The sequence below is a fragment of the Elgaria multicarinata genome, chromosome 2 (genome assembly GCF_023053635.1).
Source record: "Elgaria multicarinata webbii isolate HBS135686 ecotype San Diego chromosome 2, rElgMul1.1.pri, whole genome shotgun sequence".
Taxonomy (NCBI): Eukaryota; Metazoa; Chordata; class Lepidosauria; order Squamata; family Anguidae; genus Elgaria; species Elgaria multicarinata.
The window spans coordinates 121,752,437-121,772,186 of NC_086172.1; the positions used below are offsets into that span (position 1 = coordinate 121,752,437).

The 19,750-nt window shown below is 43.5% G+C and overlaps 2 protein-coding genes across 2 annotated transcripts in view; both read right to left on the minus strand.

The window, feature by feature from the left end:
* The window catches only part of CKAP5 (cytoskeleton associated protein 5), a 78,143-nt gene extending 76,651 nt beyond the window's left edge, over nucleotides 1-1,492 (minus strand). Inside the window, exon 1 of the mRNA XM_063117489.1 lies at nucleotides 1,421-1,492. The gene's annotated coding sequence lies outside the window, so the exon portion shown is untranslated. The remainder of the gene's footprint in view (nucleotides 1-1,420) is intronic.
* Nucleotides 1,493-16,304: 14,812 nt separating this feature from the next.
* LRP4 (LDL receptor related protein 4) overlaps nucleotides 16,305-19,750 on the minus strand; it is a 121,655-nt gene continuing 118,209 nt past the window's right edge. Inside the window, exon 40 of the mRNA XM_063118433.1 lies at nucleotides 16,305-18,453. Coding sequence (XP_062974503.1) covers nucleotides 18,121-18,453 — 333 coding nt within the window. The 3' untranslated portion in view covers nucleotides 16,305-18,120. The remainder of the gene's footprint in view (nucleotides 18,454-19,750) is intronic.

The window sequence follows — 19,750 nt, forward strand, 5'->3', positions numbered from 1 at the left end:
CACCACTATCAAACACGCACCTGAGCAGGTAGAAGGTGAATACCTGCTGTTAGCAGCAGTCAGAAGACAAATGAGCGAGCAATTCGAGGATGTGGTAGCCGCTGCCTGACATTTCTACTCACTCACTACTCCGCCAAACAGCAATGGTGACCAAGAACATCAACTGCGGTTGCTTGATCTGTCCTCTCCTTTTTAACAGTGGCTGCTGTGTTGTTACTAGCAACCATCACAGCTTGCAAGAGAGCAGATTGCAGCAACTTTCCCTCTTGCAGCTCGGGCAGAGAAGAGGGAGGAGGTGTCACTGCAGTGATATACCTGATACCGCACACTTCTGAGTGATTAATGTGCATTAATGCACACATCGGCTTCTCCATCAGAAAAGCAGAAGAAAGTCCTTGTTGAGGATTGTTCACATTCCGCCATTGATACATATGCTCATGCTTACTAGGAAGAGGCATTGCTTGCTTGTCCGCTCTCAGCAGCAGAGGCAGCTGTTCCTAGCAGTCATCACTGTTCACTGGCTGGCAGGTGAACAAACGGGCTGTGGCTCCCTCTGCATTAGGGGTCAGCACATTCAGGCAACTAATGAGGCTTCAGGAAGGCCCAGGGCTGCCCCACAACTTGCCCTTAGAAGTATCCATCATGCCCTCTTCCGACCCTGGGCAGCAGCAGCAAGGATTTCAACCCCGACTCCCCTCCACCCATTCCTCTAGCAAGGTGCGTAGATGGGTTCCATTTCCTCCACCAGAGAAGCAGAAGAAAGTCGCAGGTCCCAAGAGAAACATGGTAGACGAGCGGAGGGTGCTATGTCTTGTCACCATTGCCACTCGTTCACTCACTCGCTGTCCCTGACAGGCGAGCAACAATGTTGGCAAGAAGTAGCAGCTCTCTTCTTCTGCTCAATCACACGTCTTCTCTCTTTCGGCAACGCTTCCTACCTGCTCGGTAGTCGATGGGCGCTAAGCAGCGGTTTCCACTGCCCGCCTCTGACCGGGAGAAGTGGCAGGTGCGACCGACCGAAGGAAAGGAGGGAGTTCCCTGCACAGCAAATTGCTAAGGGCCCCTCAAACCCTGTCGCCGCCCACGAAAGAAGGGAGCGGGAGTGGAAAGTAAATGGGCCTAATCCCGGGCAGGCAGCAGTGGCTACGTCTACAGTGAGTGGCGGTAGGCCTTTGGCCGTAGCCCGCCACCGCCGTTTCCTCGCGCCATCACACCCACACGATTGGCATTTACGTCAACAGTAGCTGGGCGGACTTATGCTCCCGAACAGCAACTGGGGAACCAGGATGGAAGTACGAATTTGTCGGACCCCGACTGTCTCACAACAACGGCCTTTCTACACGCTCCGCACCCACGTCGCCCTCGCCAACCTCTTCCCACACCAGCGAAGGTAATCGTTCACAAAGGGAGGAACACTTACCTAGGCCAAGTCTGGCCAGGCGGTAAGGTAAACCTTGGGCCGCTCCTCAGCAGGGTTTGAAATCACCAACGCAGGCCACACCTCCCAATATCCTTGTCTGTCATTGGTTGCTGCTATGCCCGCCCCCTTTCCCAATCGAGAACTTTATTGGGCAATTTGAATCCGGCAGCTGCGGGTGCGTTCCTATGGGAGCGAGTTTCAACGCCCGCCCAAGAGAGCCCCTGTCTCTCGTCCGTTTGTTCCCTCAGCAACCTCGGCCGCTTTGAGCAGGTGCTTCGGGCCTCAGAGGCAGCCTCGTTAATGCTTACCGGAAGTTCTCGTGCCCCAGCCGCTTTCTGTTTCGGTGTCTAGCGGAGAAAGCAGGAAGGGGCTGAGGAGGTTGGCAAGGCGAAACCCGGGCAGTGTTTCATTTCTAAAATGAGAACTCAGAAGAGACTCTTCCCCCCTCCTTCTTCCTGACAGTTTTGTAGGCTTTTAACTGCCACGTCACAGGCACAAATTCCAGTGGTGTGGTGTTTTCTGACATGGAGATGGCATAATAGAAAGGGGGGAAACCACTTCTCGCTTTTCTGTCTGTTAATGACACAAACGTCGGGAGGGGGAGGAGTTGAGTGGTGCTTCATTGTTACCCCTGTGATAAGGGCAAGGTACTCCTTTATAATTTAATTTTCACCATTTACAACATACAGCCTTCAACATTTTACAGATGAAAAAAGGAACTTTCGGTGCACTAGATAGGAGCTCATGGGCATGGCCAGGTTAACTATGGCGGCGGGGGTGGGGGTTGTCAACAAAATTCAGACCATAAACATTTCATCAGCAGAAGCCAGTACACTGCATCCAAATCGGGGGAAAAACACTTGGTGAGAACGTAGGTACTAAGTTTGCAATTTTATGCACGTATAGACAGAAAAAAAGTCCCCCAATTCCCAGCATTTCCCAGCCAGCCTAAACATGCACAGGATTTCTGTAAGCACGCATAAGATTGTGTCTTAAGCCAATTTAAATAAATATTGTTCAAATGGTGGATGTGGTTTCAGAAAGGATTGCGTGATGGTGGTGGTGGTGGTGGTGGGCAGAGGGTGGGGGAGGGAATGAATGTTCAGGGGGCTTGGATAGGGCTCTGCATGTCCTGGGTCCCAATGGGATATTCAGTGTATCCATCCTGTTTTGCAATGTGTCAAATGATTCTGTTTTAAATGGATATTGCTGTTACGTTTTTAAAATTGTCTATATTTGTTTTTAATGTTTATTGTTTTTATCTTTTGTAAACTGCCCAGAGAGCTTCAGCTATGGGGCGGTACATAAATGTAATAAATAAATAAATTTCATGTCTCCAGATATTTGCCTCACATTTTGTTTAATGATAATGAAAATACTAGCTAATTAGACAGTCAGAAAGACAATACATGATTAGGAAAATAATTCCAAATTTTTACCACCTTGTGTGAATAAGAAAAGGTAATTAAATTGTGATAACTGATACATAACATATCTTAAATGTCTGAATACACTTAAGCATTGCTGGGGGGATAGTGAAGTGACATTTTAGGCAGCAGAAATTCACATTTTAGAGAAATGGAGTTTCCCCCTGCTCTGCTCTAAAACCTACAAGTCATTTCTAATTCGCATTAGTTATTGTGAGAACAAAATATAACCTGTTTATGATATTTATTCCCAAATTAATTATCCCCAAGAGAATATTTCTGAACAACATAATCTTAGTATTGGGATACATTGTCTGCATGAATCCACTCTACACATGTTTACTCAGAAAGTTCCACTTTGTTTAATGGGGCTTACTTCCCAACATTAAGTACATAAGGAGCCTATCTAGTTCAGCATTCTGTTTACATATTAGCCAACCACCTACCTGTGGGAAACTCACAAGTAGAACATGAATGCAACAGCACCCCTCCTACTTAAGTTCTCCACCCATGAGTTCTAGTATTGAGAGAGGGAGGGAAATGTTTCCCTATTCACTATCTCCATACCATGCATAGTTTTGTACATCTTTCTCCCCTTACTTGCCTTTTTTCTAAGCTAAACAATCCCAGATATTATTGTAACCTCTCCTCAGAGTGGAGCTGGTCCAGCCCATTTATAATTTTGGTTGCCCTTTTCTATTCTTTCCCATGTAAGTGTGCATAGGATTGCTGCCTCAGTTTGTTTTCCTTATCAATTTTAGTTCATAACTTTCTCTAGATCCAAAGCTCAAGTCGATTCACAGAAACTCTCATTGGTTCAGACTCTCATGGGGCTCAGCCCAGCTGTCTTTCCTTCCCTCTCTGCAATCCTCCGTTCACTTCTCCCTTAATACAGCTGCTGTTTCATGCACGCAAGCACACATGCAAAACAAACCCAAGTTGTTTTGAGCAAAGGAATAAATGGAAAAGAAGAAAGTGACTAGAGTAGAGTATCGAAGAGTCGTCGTCCCCACACGCCAAATTATGGGTGGACAGAAAAGAAAGGAGAGGACATTGGTGAGTCAATGTAGCCAAACGGAAGAGATGATTTTGTAAAACAGCCCAAGCTTAAACAGAGCCTCTTATTGTCCTTGTCCTCGCCCCCGCCGAGACTCACCACCATTCTCTCTTGCCCTGCCTTTCAAGTCCAATCTTTTCTGCCGCTTTGAACTCAGTCTGCAGAGCTTAGAGTGACGATTCAAGTGATCAATAGAAGGACATTCCTTGGCCTGGAGCACCCAATCAAGAGACAAGAGGCTGGATTTTCATGTTTCCGCGTTAACTATTTCCTTGTCGGTCAACAATGTCCGAAACAAGATTACGTGAGGCTTGCTGGTTTAGTTTTAAATTATAATTAAAATGATGAGAATCCGGGATTGCTAGGGCGGTGGTTCCCCCAGGGTAGGATACAGAAAGTCCGGGCTGCCTTGTCCCAATAGCAGCAAATGGAGGCTATACTAAAAGCCCACCTAGTTCTACAGAGGGAGGGAAGAGACGCAGGCCTGACCCCGCCTTTTACTTCTCCTGTTACAATTATGACGATCAGGGCGGAGTCCCCCGGCGAAGACTCTTGAGCAGTCACGGGATAAGGGGAGATCCTGCAATAGAGCGGCAAAGCAGAGCGATGTAATTAGTGGGGTCCCCCAAACGTCTATATTGGGACTAGTGCTTTTTCATTTGTTCAGAAATTATCTGGAGTTGGGGGTGAGCCGTAAGCTGGCCAGGTTTGCTGCTGACACGAACTTACCTAAGGTTGTTAAAACAAAAAGGAAGAGTGACGAGCTCCAAAAGGATCTCTCCAGCTGGGGAAATGCCAAATACGGTTCAATCTAATTAAATGTAAAGTGATGCACATCGGTGCAAAAAATATATATCCTAATTACACATACCCATGTTGCTATAACGCCTTTATTAGGCCAACCAAAAGATCACACACATAAAAAGTGCAAGCTTTCAAGATCCCCAGAACTCGTCTTCTGACAATATGTTATAAAAGGCACCTGCTTTGCATTTTGAAATTCGTAGGTGGCCCAATATATACCAAAGCTAACGTAGCAATGCGGAGAGGAAAGCAACACAGCCTTTTTTGAGAGTCACGCAATGGCTAGGTTGCCTAATTATATTTATCATCTGGGTCATACTAAAGCTGCAAGCCTATACAGTAATTGGAAGTAAACCCCACTGAACACAGTGAGACTTCTAACTACATGAAGATGATCAGGGTGTGCAAATTCCAAGTCAAAAGCTTTAGGAATGTTGTGTGTGTGTGTGTGTATATATATATATATATATATATATATATATATATATATATATATATATAATTTATTTATTTAGAATATTTATATACCGCTCCCCATTGAAAAATTTCGGAGCGGTGTACAAGGTAAAATGAAAATAAAAACAGAATAAAACAGTTAAAACAAAATTTAAAAAGAAGCAAAAAACAACAACACAGTAATCCAAGGCTGCATGTTAGAGAAAGGCTTCTTGGAATAAAGATGTTTTCAGGAGGAGCCGAAAGGAGTACAAGGTTGGCACCTGCCTGACCTCCAGAGGCAGGGAATTCCACAGGAGGGGCGCCACCACGCTGAAGGCTCTTCCCCTGGTGAATTCCAATCGGAGGATGGATCTAGGTGGAACCACCAGGAGCAGGCCCTCGGATGACCTCAGTGACCGGGCAGGTTGGTAAGGGAAAAGGCGCTCTCTCAGGTATCCTGGTTCCAAGTTGTTTAGGGCTTTGTACACAAGTACAAGAACCTTAAACCTGGCCTGGTAGTGAATAGGCAGCCAGTGCAGTTCCCTCAGCAGAGGAGTTACATGCTGGAAAGGGGCAGCTCTAGACAACAGCCGAGCTGCAGCATTCTGCACTAGCTCCAGCTTCCGGAGCAGCTTCAAGGGCAGCCCCACATAGAGCGCGTTGCAGTAATCCAATCTTGAGGTTACCAGTGCCTGTACCACCGTGGTCAAGCTATCCCTGTCCAGGAGAGGCCGCAGTTGGCGAACCAACTGAAGATAGTAAAAGGCACTCCGAGCCGTGGCGGCTACTTGAGCCTCCAACGATAGAAATGGGTCTAAGAGTAACTATATATATAGTTGCTTGCTGGCAAAGCTAACATTTAATTCTAGCCTTGCAAGATTCATATTAGGTAATGACGCTGTAAAGCTTTCTTCAAACATGGGTTTCCATTCTGCAATTACAATCATCTCCAATCAACATGACCACTTGTCAGGGACGATGGAAGTTGTAGTCCAAGAAAATATGGGAGCCCAAGATTTGGGGGGGCACTGGAGTAAATGATAATGATGGACTCCTCACCTGCTTTAAACTGAACCCTTTTCAGGATGGCGCAGATGGGCATTGTTCTATGGCCAAGCCAGTCTTTGCTGGCTTTATACATTCAACTCCAGGCGCCGTCTGAAGGTGAAAATACAGTCTTCAAGACTATTTAGCATCAATCCTCAAAGCTTTTTTTTTTTTTTTTCAAATAAAGTGGTTTGGGAATTGCCATCTCAATTCTGTAAAAGACAGTGCATTTTGCTGTCCTGATAGGTGGTAGGTACAGCGTTGTCAGATACGGAAAATTGCTTAAAGCAGTATGAATAGAGTTACTTTCTCTAGCCAGTTTGTGGATGGTATAGCAATACACAAGCACAATGAGCCTTTTTAGAAAACAAACAAACAGAATGGACCATTGCCAACCCCACAGCTGAATCCTGCTTTTTGGAAATGAGAAGCATTCTACTGTTGCCTTATTTTACACTAGTGAACTGCTTACACAAACGGATTGCTGTAGTGAAATGTGAATTGCATCTGTTGAACCAACATTTATAGGTAGACATTTTTGTATATTGTTTGTTCATTCATGGTTGTGCTTGAAGTAGCATTTTCCTGCTGGTTAAAGACAAGGTGATTTAAATCAAGTTTCCCATTTTGAAATGGATATTATTTGTTGACCAGACATTCATTCTGATTATTGCAACAATGAAAACATATTGATTTCCAAGTTATTGTTGTTATGACTACTATTATTAACCGTTTCCCTCCGCTCCTGGAGGTTTTTCTAGATGGACATGTCAGGCTTTGCTAAGTCATGCTGATTCAGGAATTTCTTGACTATTGAACATATTTTAAGTATGACTGATTTATGGATGTTGGTGTGGATGTATTTTGGTAGGTCCAGTTTCTGAAGGTTTTCTGTACAGTTTTTTGATGTGATGCCGGTGACTGATGTGACTAACAGAATAATTGTGACCTTCTCTTGTTGCCATAATTCTTTAACTTCCATAACCAGTGGTTGTTGTTGTTGTTTTAATATTATTAATGCATTTCTATCCTGCCTTTTTTCCTCTCCCAAGGAACCCAAGGCACCTCACATAGTCTTTCACCTCCTCTCTATATTATCCTTACAACATCCCTGTGAAATGAGTTAGGCTGAGAGTCAGTGACTGGTTCAAAGTAACCCAGTGAGTTTCATAGCCAAGTAGGGATTAGAATCCAGATCTCCCAAGTCCCAGTCCAACACTCTGGCCATTACACCATACTGGCTCTCTTTGTGTTTTTATAACCTAGAAATATAATTCAAAATCTTTGGTCTTACATACCTGGGCATAAAAGCAACCCAGGTATATATCAGTGATTTTTTAAATCATCCAATCTTATCCACTTCCCTTTCTGTGTTAGGAATCTTATTTTTAATTTCTGTAACTCATGAAGATATTTGCATTCCTAACTAGCAGAGGGGAAAGGTACACATCCTTGTAAAGGGTTGGGTCTTGGATTTGTCTTCCACTGATAGAAGAGTTCCACTCATGGAAGGCACCTCTGCCTAATTTTCGGGGGGGGGGAACACACCACAGCTCACCCCGTTAAGCAGGGTCCCCCAACTCTCTGCAGCACTTTAAGGGGGCTGGAGGGGCTGCTGTTCAGAGGAGGGGGTAGAAGTTCTGTTTCTGGCAGTGTAATTACACGTGCTTAAATCTGGTATTTTAAAATCAATGATGTATTTTAACATCAAGGGTGGGTTTTGGAAAAGGTACAGAATTCATTTTTTCCAGATTTATACACAGGCTTATTAGGATTGAACAGAGTTCTTTTCTTTTGAGCAATTAAAAAGTCATAATATCATCTTGTGGCACATGAGTAGTAAATGAAATATACTCAGGAATGGGAAATACAGGCCCCATGGCAAGTGACCTTAATGAGAAAAGGAGTCCAAGATGGGTGAGAGTATTTTAAAAAGGAAATTTTAAAGGCACTATTACAAACAATTCCAACAAGGAAAAAATATAGATGACACAGAGGAAACCAATGTGGGTCCACAAAAAGCTTAGAGATGACCTGAAAACAAAAAAGAATACATATAGGAAGTGGAAGGAAGGCCAGGCCACAAAAGAAGACTACAGACAGGTAGCATAGAAGTGCCGAAATGGTGTCAGGAAGGCTAAAGCTGAGAATGAGCTGAGATTAGCAAGGGATGCTGAAAGCAATAAAAATGCTTTCTTCAAATATGTGAATAGTAAAAGAGGAAAGAAAGGGTGGTTCAACTGCTTAACGAGGATGGTAAATTGATAACAGATGACAAAGAAAAGGCGGAAGTGCTCAGTTCCTACTTTGGCTCAGTCTTCTCCCAAAAGCGGGTCTATAACCCCCTGGAAAAAGTAAAGTACAAGCTGAGGGGGCAGGATTGTAGTTTGAGATTGATAAACAAATGGTCAAGGAACACCTAATTTCTTTGAACAAGTTCAAATCTCCAGGGCCCGATGGACTGCATCCTAGAGTAATGAAGGAGCTAGTAGAACTCTCAGAACCACTGTCTATTATCTTTGTGTAATCATGGACGACGAGTGAGGTGCCAGACAACTGGAGGAGGGCTAACGTTGTCCCTATCTTCAAAAAGAGCAAAAAGGAAGAACCTGGGAACTACAGACCAGTCAGTCTGACATCCATCCCTGGGGAAATTTTGGAGCAGATTATAAAGAAGTCAAACCGTAAGCACCTTGAAAACAATGCAGTGATTATTTATTTTTTTTATTTTATTTTATTTAGAATATTTATATACCGCTCCCCATTGAAAAATTTCGGAGCTGTGTACAAGGTAAGATGAAAATAAAAACAGAATAAAACAGTTAAAACAAAATTTAAAAGGAAGCAAAAATCAGAAATCCAAGGCTGCATGTTAAAGAAAGGCTTCTTGGAATAAAGATGTTTTCAGGAGGCGCCGAAAGGAGTACAAGGTCGGAGCCTGCCTGACCTCCAGGGGCAGGGAATTCTACAGGAGGGGCGCCACCACGCTGAAGGCTCTTCCCCTGGTGGATTCCAATCGGAGGATGGATCTAGGTGGAACCACCAGGAGCAGGCCCTCGGATGACCTCAGTGACTGGGCAGGTTGGTAAGGGAGAAGGCGCTCTCTCAAGTATTACTAGATTACTAGAAGCCAACATGGATTTGTCAAGAACAAATCCTGTAAGACTAATCTGATCTCATTTTTTGATCGGGTAACCTCCCTTGTGGACTGTGGGAATGCTGTGGTCATAATATGTCTTGACTTCAGAAAAGCTAATACCATTGAAGACTCAAACAAACTTCAAACTGATCTTGATAGGCTAGGCTAGAGTGCTGAGCTGAAAACAACAGAATGAAATTTAATAGGGATAAATGCCAAGTTCTATATTTAGGAAAAGGAAACCAAATGAACAGTCACAAGATGGGGGATACTTGGCTCAGCAATACCACAAACGAGGAGGATCTTGGAATTGTTGTAGATCACAAGCTGAATATGAGCCAACAGTGTGATTTGGCTGCAAAAAAAGCAAATGCTATTTTGTGCTGCATTCGAAGAAGTATAGCTTCCAAATCGAGGTACTGGTTCCCCTCTATTCAGCCCTGGTTAGGCCTCATCTTGAGTATTGTGTCCAGTTCTGGGCACCACACTTCAAGAAGGATGCAGACAAGTTGGAGCGTGTTCAGAGGAGGGCAACGAGGATGATCAGGGGTCTGGAAATGAAGCCCTATGAGGAGAGATTAAAAAAACTGGGCATGTTTAGCCTAGAGAAGAGAAGATTGAGGGGAGACATGATAGCACTCTTCAAATACGTGAAAGGTTGTCACACAGAGGAGGGCCAGGATCTCTTCTCGATCATCTCAGAGTGCAGGACATGGAATAATGGGTTCAAGTTACAGGAAGCCAGATTCTGGCTTGATATTAGGAAAACTTCCTGACTGTTAGAGCAGTACGACAATTCAACCAGTTACCTAGGGAGGTTGAGTGCTCTCCCACACTAGAAGCATTCAAGAGGCAGCTGGACAACCGTCAGGTCTGCTTGAAGGTGGATTCCTGCACTGATCAGGAGGTTGGACTCGATGGCCTTATAGGCCCCTTCCAACTCTACAATTTTATGATTCCTCTCACCTCATTCCCAAGAACTAAATGTATTGATCTCTATTAGTAAAAGGCCAATGATACAAGCACTCCTTTTGCAGCTACATAAGTTAACAATGTACATGGATGGAAAGGCAGATGAAATAATTTCAGTAAGTCTTCCATGCCTGTCCATAAGGATCCCCAAAAAGAAGGCAAACACCATTTTCAGTTGTACTATGAATGACGTTTACCTTGTAGCTTGTCCTTTGTGAATACTGGTATGTGGTAGTAACCAAAAACTACTTACAGGGCTAATGAAGGGATTTCTGTGGACTGTTAGAACCAGATTTTATTTACATTGCAAGCATCTGCTGAACACAGTCCATATTTATAGTAATATCAGTGCCAGTATTTTCATGTTCTGGATCTCTGTGATATCATACAGAGGAAGTCTAAGCGGGCGGGAGAGTGAAGTGGCAGATCCTCCATCGCTTCTAAGGCCCTGTTACGTCAGGGCAGGCAATGGAGTAGGGGTGGACTTACCTTTTTAAAAATATTTCCCTCCAGTTGGTCTCCTGAGGCTGGTGTAGGCCAGGGGAACAGAGGAGCTTTGGATCCATTGGACTCTTTTTGAGGCCTACTGCTGTTTGTGCCAGCCATAGATTTAAGCCCATGGAGCTTTCTGCAGATATAAGTGGGACCTCCAGAGCAGATATTTCCCCTCCCTGGAAGAGCAGCCCCTCAGACAGATAGCCATGGGGTTTAGAGTTACTCTGGTACATATCATCTATACAAATCTATGTTATTACTACTAGTTATCTCTAATATCTTTCTTTTATGGAGATAACCACTTGTTTATGGTGTCTGGGGCATATCTTTGAGGTATTTTTGAAGTTAGTTATAATGCCATTTTGTATTTTGCCTTGCTATGAGGAAAAATAGAAATCTAAAATGGAGGAATAATGTATGGTGATGCCAGGTGCTGAAAAGATTATTTTCAATGACTTTCAGAAGAGGACACATACCCCATTGAGAAGCAAAGCAGTTTGGGATATCACAAACCCGAAGGTCCACAGCTGGTTTACTGACATCTCACTTGAACTTAGCGCAAAACGGATTTTATATCTTACTTGGGAAATCTTGAGTGCAAGACATAATAGGCAAATTATACCAGGGACAAAACTGACATCAGCAGATGGGGAGAAGATGTCTTAATTTCTGTTTTGGGCAAATGGTGTGAATGGTAAGGGATGCAGCTGCAGTTTATAGTAGCAAAAAATCAGAGATGCCTCTTCCTTGCTGCCGTTTGTGACTCTTTACTTTTAGAGCAGCAGGCTTCTGAGTTGAGCCAAGCTGCGTTCAGCTCTGCAGAAGTCAGGCTCTGCACAATTGGGCTTGATGAAAAGCAGCTGTTGGCAGCAGAAGGTGAGTGCTGGGCGGGCGGGCGGGCAGCAGAGTGGTGCGTCCAGCTCCAGGTAGATAAACTGGCACTTTGCCAGCAGAAGGTGCGAAAAGCCACAAGGTGCACTGCCATAAGAAACAGCAGCCTACCTGCACAGCCAAAGGAGCAATGAAGGCTAACCAGAAACAGAGTTGACTGTTCAGGAATTCCTTCCTGGTGGAGGAGCTGGTTCCCTCCTGAATGCCTCCTTCAAGTCCCAAATTACAGAGTGTGGGGACTTCACCAGCCTGGCACTCTCCAGCTGTGTTGAATACAACTGTGATGGAATTCCCAGCTGGCTGGGAATTATGAGAGTTGCACTCCAACATAGTTGGTGGATGCTAGGTTGGGGAAGGCTAAATTTTAGCCTATTTGGATAAATACTGAAGAAAGCTTATCTTCTTGTTTAATTGTTTGTTTTCTAGTGGCCTCTCCCACACTAGAGGCATTCAAGAGGCAGCTGGACAGCCATCTGTCAGGGATGCTTTAAAGTAGATTCCTGCAGTGAGCAGAGGGGTTGGACTCAATGGCCTTGTAGGCCCCTTCCGACTCTACTATTCTGATTCCTTTCCTTTAAGGACTGCTATTCCTTAAGACTCGTAGGAGTAACATATGTCTCAGTGCTGCTAAACTGTCTTTATCACTTATTTATAAGTACACCAAAATCAAAGTACTTGTCTACATTCCCTCATTCTCTATAGGATGGATACAAAATGTATATAACATAGCTGTCATTAAATCCACTAAACCAGACTAGGCCAGTTAGGGGAGCCTAATTTTCAAAATGAGATGAACTCCATATTTAAAGTTTGAATGTTGATTTGTAGTTTTATCCATTAGAATAATTACTCAAAATTGCCAAATAACTACTCCTGAACCAAAGGTGGCTTCTCAAGAACACCAGCAATACCAGCTGTGCATTGGGTACCACTGGACAACCTTGGCAAAGTTGATAGGATTGTACATTAATTTCTAGTGTAGCTAGAAATATTACTGTTATTATTTTAAAATCAGTCAAATTTTATATTTATTTCATTCATAAGTTATCTTTGCTATTACTGTATGTTTCATTTTATTTGTATTTAATGTTTTGAATTATTCTGATACGCTCATTTAGACACATAGTAAAGCACTGGAAACTTTCGGTTTGGCTTGATGAATCGCTCATGATTTGGGGAGCTGGTGTATTGAGAATGGGAACACACTCTGAACTAAAATGGAAAACACTGTGATAACTCACAGGGCTGTTAATATGGAACAGGATGCTGTAGAATCTACATTCTAACATAGTGAATTTTTCAACATTTAAATTACCAGCATGGGAAATGCAAAAATCTCTGAGCTTCACATTGTCTTAGATCAGACCATCTGCAGTGTCAAGTTAATTTCCTAGAAAGCCACAGCCCCACTGATTTGAGCTTCAGAAATCTGACATTAGACCATGAATGTGTAATAGTCCCAGCAGTGAATCACTATTCCCATGCTTTCACACTACTCCAAACTCAGTTGTTTCTTCAAAGGAGATGAGGTTTTATGGTGTCTGTTTGTTCATTGGCCAGACTTCAGTAACATTTATGATTCACAACTCAAAAGGCCAGCAGAGTGATTAAGAAAAGCTAAATTTTATATTAAATTATCATCATTCCCTAAAATACTGAACATAGTGGTTAAATAACTCCAGAAAAAAAAAACACAGATCTCTCCAGTGAGTAACGTTAAAACCATTACACAGGAATGCAGGGAATTTGCTGCCATTAGCTCAGGACAGACAGGAGAGAATTTTTTGCTTTTTACATAGTAAATCAGTGCTCAAGAGATTGTCCCCACTTCTGGCCTTCCCCATTCTATAAAGTCCCAGTGCAATGAGACTTTGCTTCTTCAGCATGCAAGTGAAGAGCCCCATAACCAGCAGCATTGGCCAAAGCTTGCTTGTGCACCCGAGATTAGGGAATCTCATCCTTGCTTACTTCACATGTGAGACTAAAGCCAGAGGTGCCATTTTCTCACTCCCCTGTAGCCATTAGAACTACCACTGGGGTGTGTGTGTGTGTGTGGAATGGAGGAGTCAGGTTTTGAAAAAGCAGGTCAATGCATAGTCTTAAGACTGGAATGTGCAATGGAAAGCCTCCTTACCAAGACAAGGAGAGTGCTTTCAAAAGTGATTGGGGTGAAAGCAATAGGCTTCTGTTGAAGAAGCGATTTCTGTTAATCCACTTCTCCCAGCCTCCATTTTTACGAAGATTTCTCTTCTAAATGCAGCTGCCTGCACTCAATACTTTACCCTAGCCTCATTTGCTCTCATTGATGTCAGAAGCCTGGCTTCATCTTTCCTAAACTCCTTCCCCAAATGCCTTAGATTTTGTCCATGTTTACAACAATAGAGCTACTCTATGCCTTGCTGAGACTTTGGCCTTAGCTACACCTAAGGATTATCCCAGGCAAATGGAGGGGTCATCCCTGCCTGCTCCCGGGATCACCTCTGTGTCATTTGGATGCACAGGGGTGATCCCAGGACAATCCCGGGATATAGGCCTGGTCTAGCCATGGCCTTGGTTTCCTCATCCCATAATCTGAGGAAATTTCAGCAAACACAGCATAAAAGCTTGGAGTCCCTAAAATAAATATAATTAAATTAAAATGTAATATTTTTCCTCCCGAAGAAAAAAGCTTAGTAATAACACAGACAGCTCCATGTCCTAATCCTAACCAGATTTCATAGGAATACATATCATTCAGCATTCAGCAATTTAATCTATAACTGAAAAGGCACCAATATATAGCTAACTTAATTTGTTTACCCTGCTTTCCCCGCTAGAATACTAGACTTCGCCCTTCCATGGGTCACCCTTTAACCACTACTGCAGCTTTTTTGTTAGCAGATGGAGAATGTGTGAGATTTTTCCAAAAATGGGCAGAAGAAAGCAGACTGATACCAGGCATAAACCCTGGTTTTCCTGGATTCTAAAGTCTTGGAGAGATAGACAGAAGAGGCCCTCCACATGTAGGTGAAAAGAATGGTGAGGGAGGAGGGGTGAAGCTAGTGAGCTCATCTCCACTCATCTTCCTCTTTTGTAGGGCTTACACACAGCAGTGCCTGAATAGTCTCATTACCTGAAGTCAAAGTATAGTACAAGTCATGATGAGGCTGTAGATTGCAGGTGAGAAGGAGAATAAAAGCTCATTGGAAAACCAGTTACCTAGGGAGGTTGTGGGCTCTCCCACACTAGAGGCCTTCAAGAGGCAGCTGGACAACCATCTGTCAGGTATGATTTAGGGTTGATTCCTGCATTGAGAAGGGGGTTGGACTCGATGGCTTTATAGGCCCCTTCCAATTCTACGATTCTTTGAAATGTTGGGGAAACAATGTGAACTTACACTTTGAGCCCCAGAGAGTTACCTAGTTATTAAGTTCCAACTCATATGTAGAAAGTGGCCACATGATGGCTGCCTCAAATCCAGACTCAACTAGTGGAGTGTAATGACTAGAATGTTAGTCTTGGACCAGGAAACCTGAGTTCAAATTTTCATTCAATCATTCACTGAGTGACTTTGGACCAGACACCATCTTTCAGCGTAACTTACCTCACAGGGTTGTTATGAATTAAGATGAGAATGTAGAGAATATGTCTACCATTAGACACTGGGATGGGAGTGTCTAGTCAGTTATGGAGTCATGAAAGCAAGCATGAGAGCCAGTGTGGTTCAGTATATGGATCTCTGTCATGAAAGTGATCAAGACTTTGCCCACAATGTAGGTAGGAAAACACACACAATAAATGTTGTAAGTGTGCAAAAATGGCAGAACAGTAATAGTAGCTAAGAGCTCAACAGGGGAAAATGCACAGCTGAGATTGGACAGTCAGGACTACTTGGCCTTTGATGAAGGAATACAGACATATGTTAGAAAGTCTTACCGAAAGTACTGAAACTCTGAAGCACAGATTGATTTTCCTAAGCGATTCTGCAGAAATATAATTTTCTGCATTTTAAACACAGATCGCAAATAGAGATTTTAATGTATAGCTTCCTCAACAAAGAAAGCAAGAGGGTTTCCCTGTCAGCTACATGATGAGAAAGGTTAGGGTTAATTAAATTGCCAGGCAAGCCAACAGTGCTCCAAGACTGGCTGCCTTAAGGCTGTCTTGTATGTATGCTGCTCCAAAAACATTCCTGTCTTCCCTGTTTTTTTTTTTATCATATTGAGCATGTACATACATGTTTAGAGTTTAAAAAAATCACCAGCAAATGTAAATAAATGTAGCAGGAACAGCAGAGAAGGTGAGCCAAGGATGTTGATGTTACAGGAAACCAGCGGAAGCATGGCAAGTCTCAAGTGGATTGTGGACAAGCTAGAAGAAACAGGTTTCTATGACAGGGATGTGCTACTTAGAAGTGATTCATTCACTCACATCACATCACACACAAACACACACACACACACACCAGCAGCAACCAACATAGTTGAAACTGTATAACTGCCATGGCCAGTCTGAGCTCACTGGTGCACGGATTCCATTGATACCTGGGACTGAAAACACATTTGTTGTGTGCACACATAATAGTTTAGATCAACATGTAAAGTCTTTTACTAATAGGATGTTGTTGACCCGTGTTGACAGCAGTAAAGGCTGTTTGCAGAACAAAAGCCACAAGCTGGGGGTGGGAGAGTGAGTTCCAGTGGTGAAAATGGAGGAATAGCCCCCAAATTACTTTTAAAGAGTGAAAAACAAAACAGTAAAATGTAACTCAAAGGGAGCACTTTTGAAACGGACAAGGGAGTAAGTGGAGTCCATCACTGTATTTTTAAATACTTGCTCCTTCCCTGCTTCAGGTGACAAAATGTTATGGGTACTGGTATATAGATCATGTGCTCTTCAATAGAGTGATATCACAGACACTCACACAACCACAATTCGTGCATCACTCACCAATCACAAGAGTGGCAGGATGAGTGGAGAATAGAGTTGCATTCTCCCAGAGATAAAATATTGTGGTTAATAGTTTTGGATAGAGCTTCTCTGCAATGTAAGTGCCATCTTGCCAAAGGATGTCTGGACCCTCTGCAACAACTGACTACTTGTTGCACAAACCATCACCTGCAAGTTCTAAAAGGGCAGTTTATCAGCCTTGGATCTCTTTTTCCCAGCCTGGAAATAGTAGTGGCCTTGTTGCAGTGAGGATGGAAGGAACTTTATAGGATGAAATGTTTCATAGCATGCCTCCTGAATTATTACTGCCACCTGCCTGCCTTCTCCTAGCCATACACATTATCTTTCAATTGCACACACCCGTTTTTTGACACCCCACTTTCACTGCTCAAGCCATACAGCAGATACGAGAAAAAAGGCGTGAGCAAATCCTTCCTTCCAGAACTTCCAAAGAGGAACACTGGCAAAAACAAACAAACAAAAGACTTAGAAAAAATCCCCCACTGAGTTTTTCCAGCAGCACGTTGGAGCTGGAATTTGAGCACACCTCTTGTCCAATTCTACTCCATTTAAAAAAAAATTAACAACTTGCTCCACTGGCTATCCCCACCCGCAATAGCACACATTTCCAGAGAATGGGCCTGTTGAATTGACTAACAAAGAATTATGATACAATACTATTGCACCGAACACTTCCTTGGCAAATCAAAACTAATGGGAAGTGCAGTAAAAATAAAAATAAAAAATCAGTCCCCCCAGGGAACAGATGTGTATGTTCTATTTGAAAAACAAAACAGAAAAAATGTTTTAGGAAGAGAGTGCACATTCTAGCACAATGAACTGGACACCGCAGGAACAACTGTCTATTGCCAGCAACAGACTGCATGCTTTGCCCCTTGGATTCCTCACACCCACAGCTTGAAAAGAAGGCAGTGATATTTTAGCGCCCTCTGCAACAACATTGCAGCTGCCTTTGCTTTCCCTGCACAAGTATCTGCAAAGTGACCTGTTCTTACATCACCTTTCTCACTTCAGGCACCTTCACTGGCTCCAACCCTTTCACCTTAAGGTAATAAGAGTGCAGTGCAAAATCCAGTTAGTGCTAACAGCATCTGAAGAAAAGGTAACAGGTATCAGGAGCGGGTAGTTCAGAAATTCTGGCCACTGGTGGTGCAGAGTCCTTGGCCAGTTTGTGTACTAGAATGGATGAAAGCCGCATCAGACTCAGCTGAAAAAGCTGCTTCTGAATTCAACACCACAGCTTCTAGGAAGCGGGGACATATAAATAAACATAAACTAACAATGAGCCAAAAGGGTCTCTGAGTTGTGTCCCATCAGCCAATAAGGCACAGTCTAGCTCAGGCTCCTCACCAAAGGCAGTCTCTGCGCTCCATGTGACACAGAGGCTAATCTCCAAGTTCCTCCTTGAATAGCAGGCAGGATCCTATCTCATCAGTGCGAAGGATGGCAGAGAAGGAGGGACAGTGTCTTTGCGTGTGCTTTAGACTTCACTCTCTGTTGAGGGTTTGCGTTCGTGCTTCCAGCCTGTGTCTGGAAGGGAGCCACGGCGCTCAGGAGTAGCTGCTGCGTTGATGCTGCTGCATTCCGATTGCTCTTCCTGCAACAGTTGCTCAGTTTCGGTGTCGTCCAGTGAGCCAGAACTGGCTTGAATAGAGACAGTATCAGTCTTCATGCAGACGTGGTCGCGGAGAATACTTCCCCGAGAGCTCCGTATCTGTTTGAGGTCGTCCCATTCAGACTCATCACTAGACAAGAGGCATATTCCTTCTACGATCTTGATCTTTTCCTTGGTGTAGCTATGATCAGGGCCAGCCTACAGGCAGAGACAATAATATGAGGCATGCAAAGTTGAAGGGCAAAGCAGAAGCTATAGTAAGAAGGCACAGAGAACCCACGAAAGGCTGGTTCCTGTCATGTGAATAAAGCCACATCACACACTTGGAAGGGACCAAAAGGCAACAAACTGCAGCCTCCTGCTCACAGGACAGGACTCACACAGTCCCATCTAAGGCAGCCTTCCTTCACCTAGTGCTCTCCAAATATCAGTACAGATTAGATGATGCAAAAGCATGAATAGACTCCTTCTTGTCCTCTAAGATTTGCTCCAAGCACCCTAGTGCAACACAGGTAGTGGAAACAGTTGAAAAATATCATCAATAGTTGGGTGGAACACATAAGCCAAATCTGGTTAATGCAACATAAAACAGTTCGGTTGGGCATAAACACTGAAGTTAAGAAGGGTTAAGACAAATCAATCACACCAGTAATGATTTCAAAATAAAAACGTTTTAGTGAAATCTCTCATAAAAACAGTGAGATGCAAATGAGTTTAACAGGGAGGAGAGCAGAGAGTGTTTTATTTAAGGCAATGAAGACTTCTGTGTAAGCAACAATTGTGCTTTGCCACTTCTAGAAGGACCTCTTTGGCTGATTATACCCTGCACATGTATGATTATGGGGTAGGCAGATTTAAAGAAACATCTAAATGCTATAGAAGTATATATCAAAGTCAAAGCCTAAAGAGTCCCCACTAAAAAGACTCTCTTCTTTCCTAGCACAGAAATGCAGCAGAACGGTTTCAAAGGCACCACGCCCACACACATACACACACACAAACACACACAGAAAGCCAGTCAAGTGGCAAGGACAGGACAGCATCAGGCCATTCTGCACTACAGGAATAAGGTTGGTGGAAGTCGCACAAACACTGATACCTGATTGTGAGGCTGTGGGCAGGTCAAAAGAGGAATGGTGAAAGGCTATCAGAGGGGTGAGAAAGATGCTGAGGAGGAAAGACAGAGGAGAGACTAAGTGCTGTCATGGCCAATCACTTGTCCTTCATCACCTATAGTCCACTATAGGGGCCTCTGCCCAGTGCAGCAGTGCTAGGTCTTTTCCCAACGGATGGCCTGTCCAGTGCAGAGGCACATACTTCTACCACAACGCCACTCATGCTTACTGAATTACAATGGCCACACCAAGCATTGGGGTGTGAATTGGAGGCTGTCATCTTCAGTTTCTCTGGACACCAGATGAAACTGGAGCCTTAAGCATTTGGGTCCCAATATAAAAACAGAACACAATATTTCTGTTTTAATCTGTATAAGCCA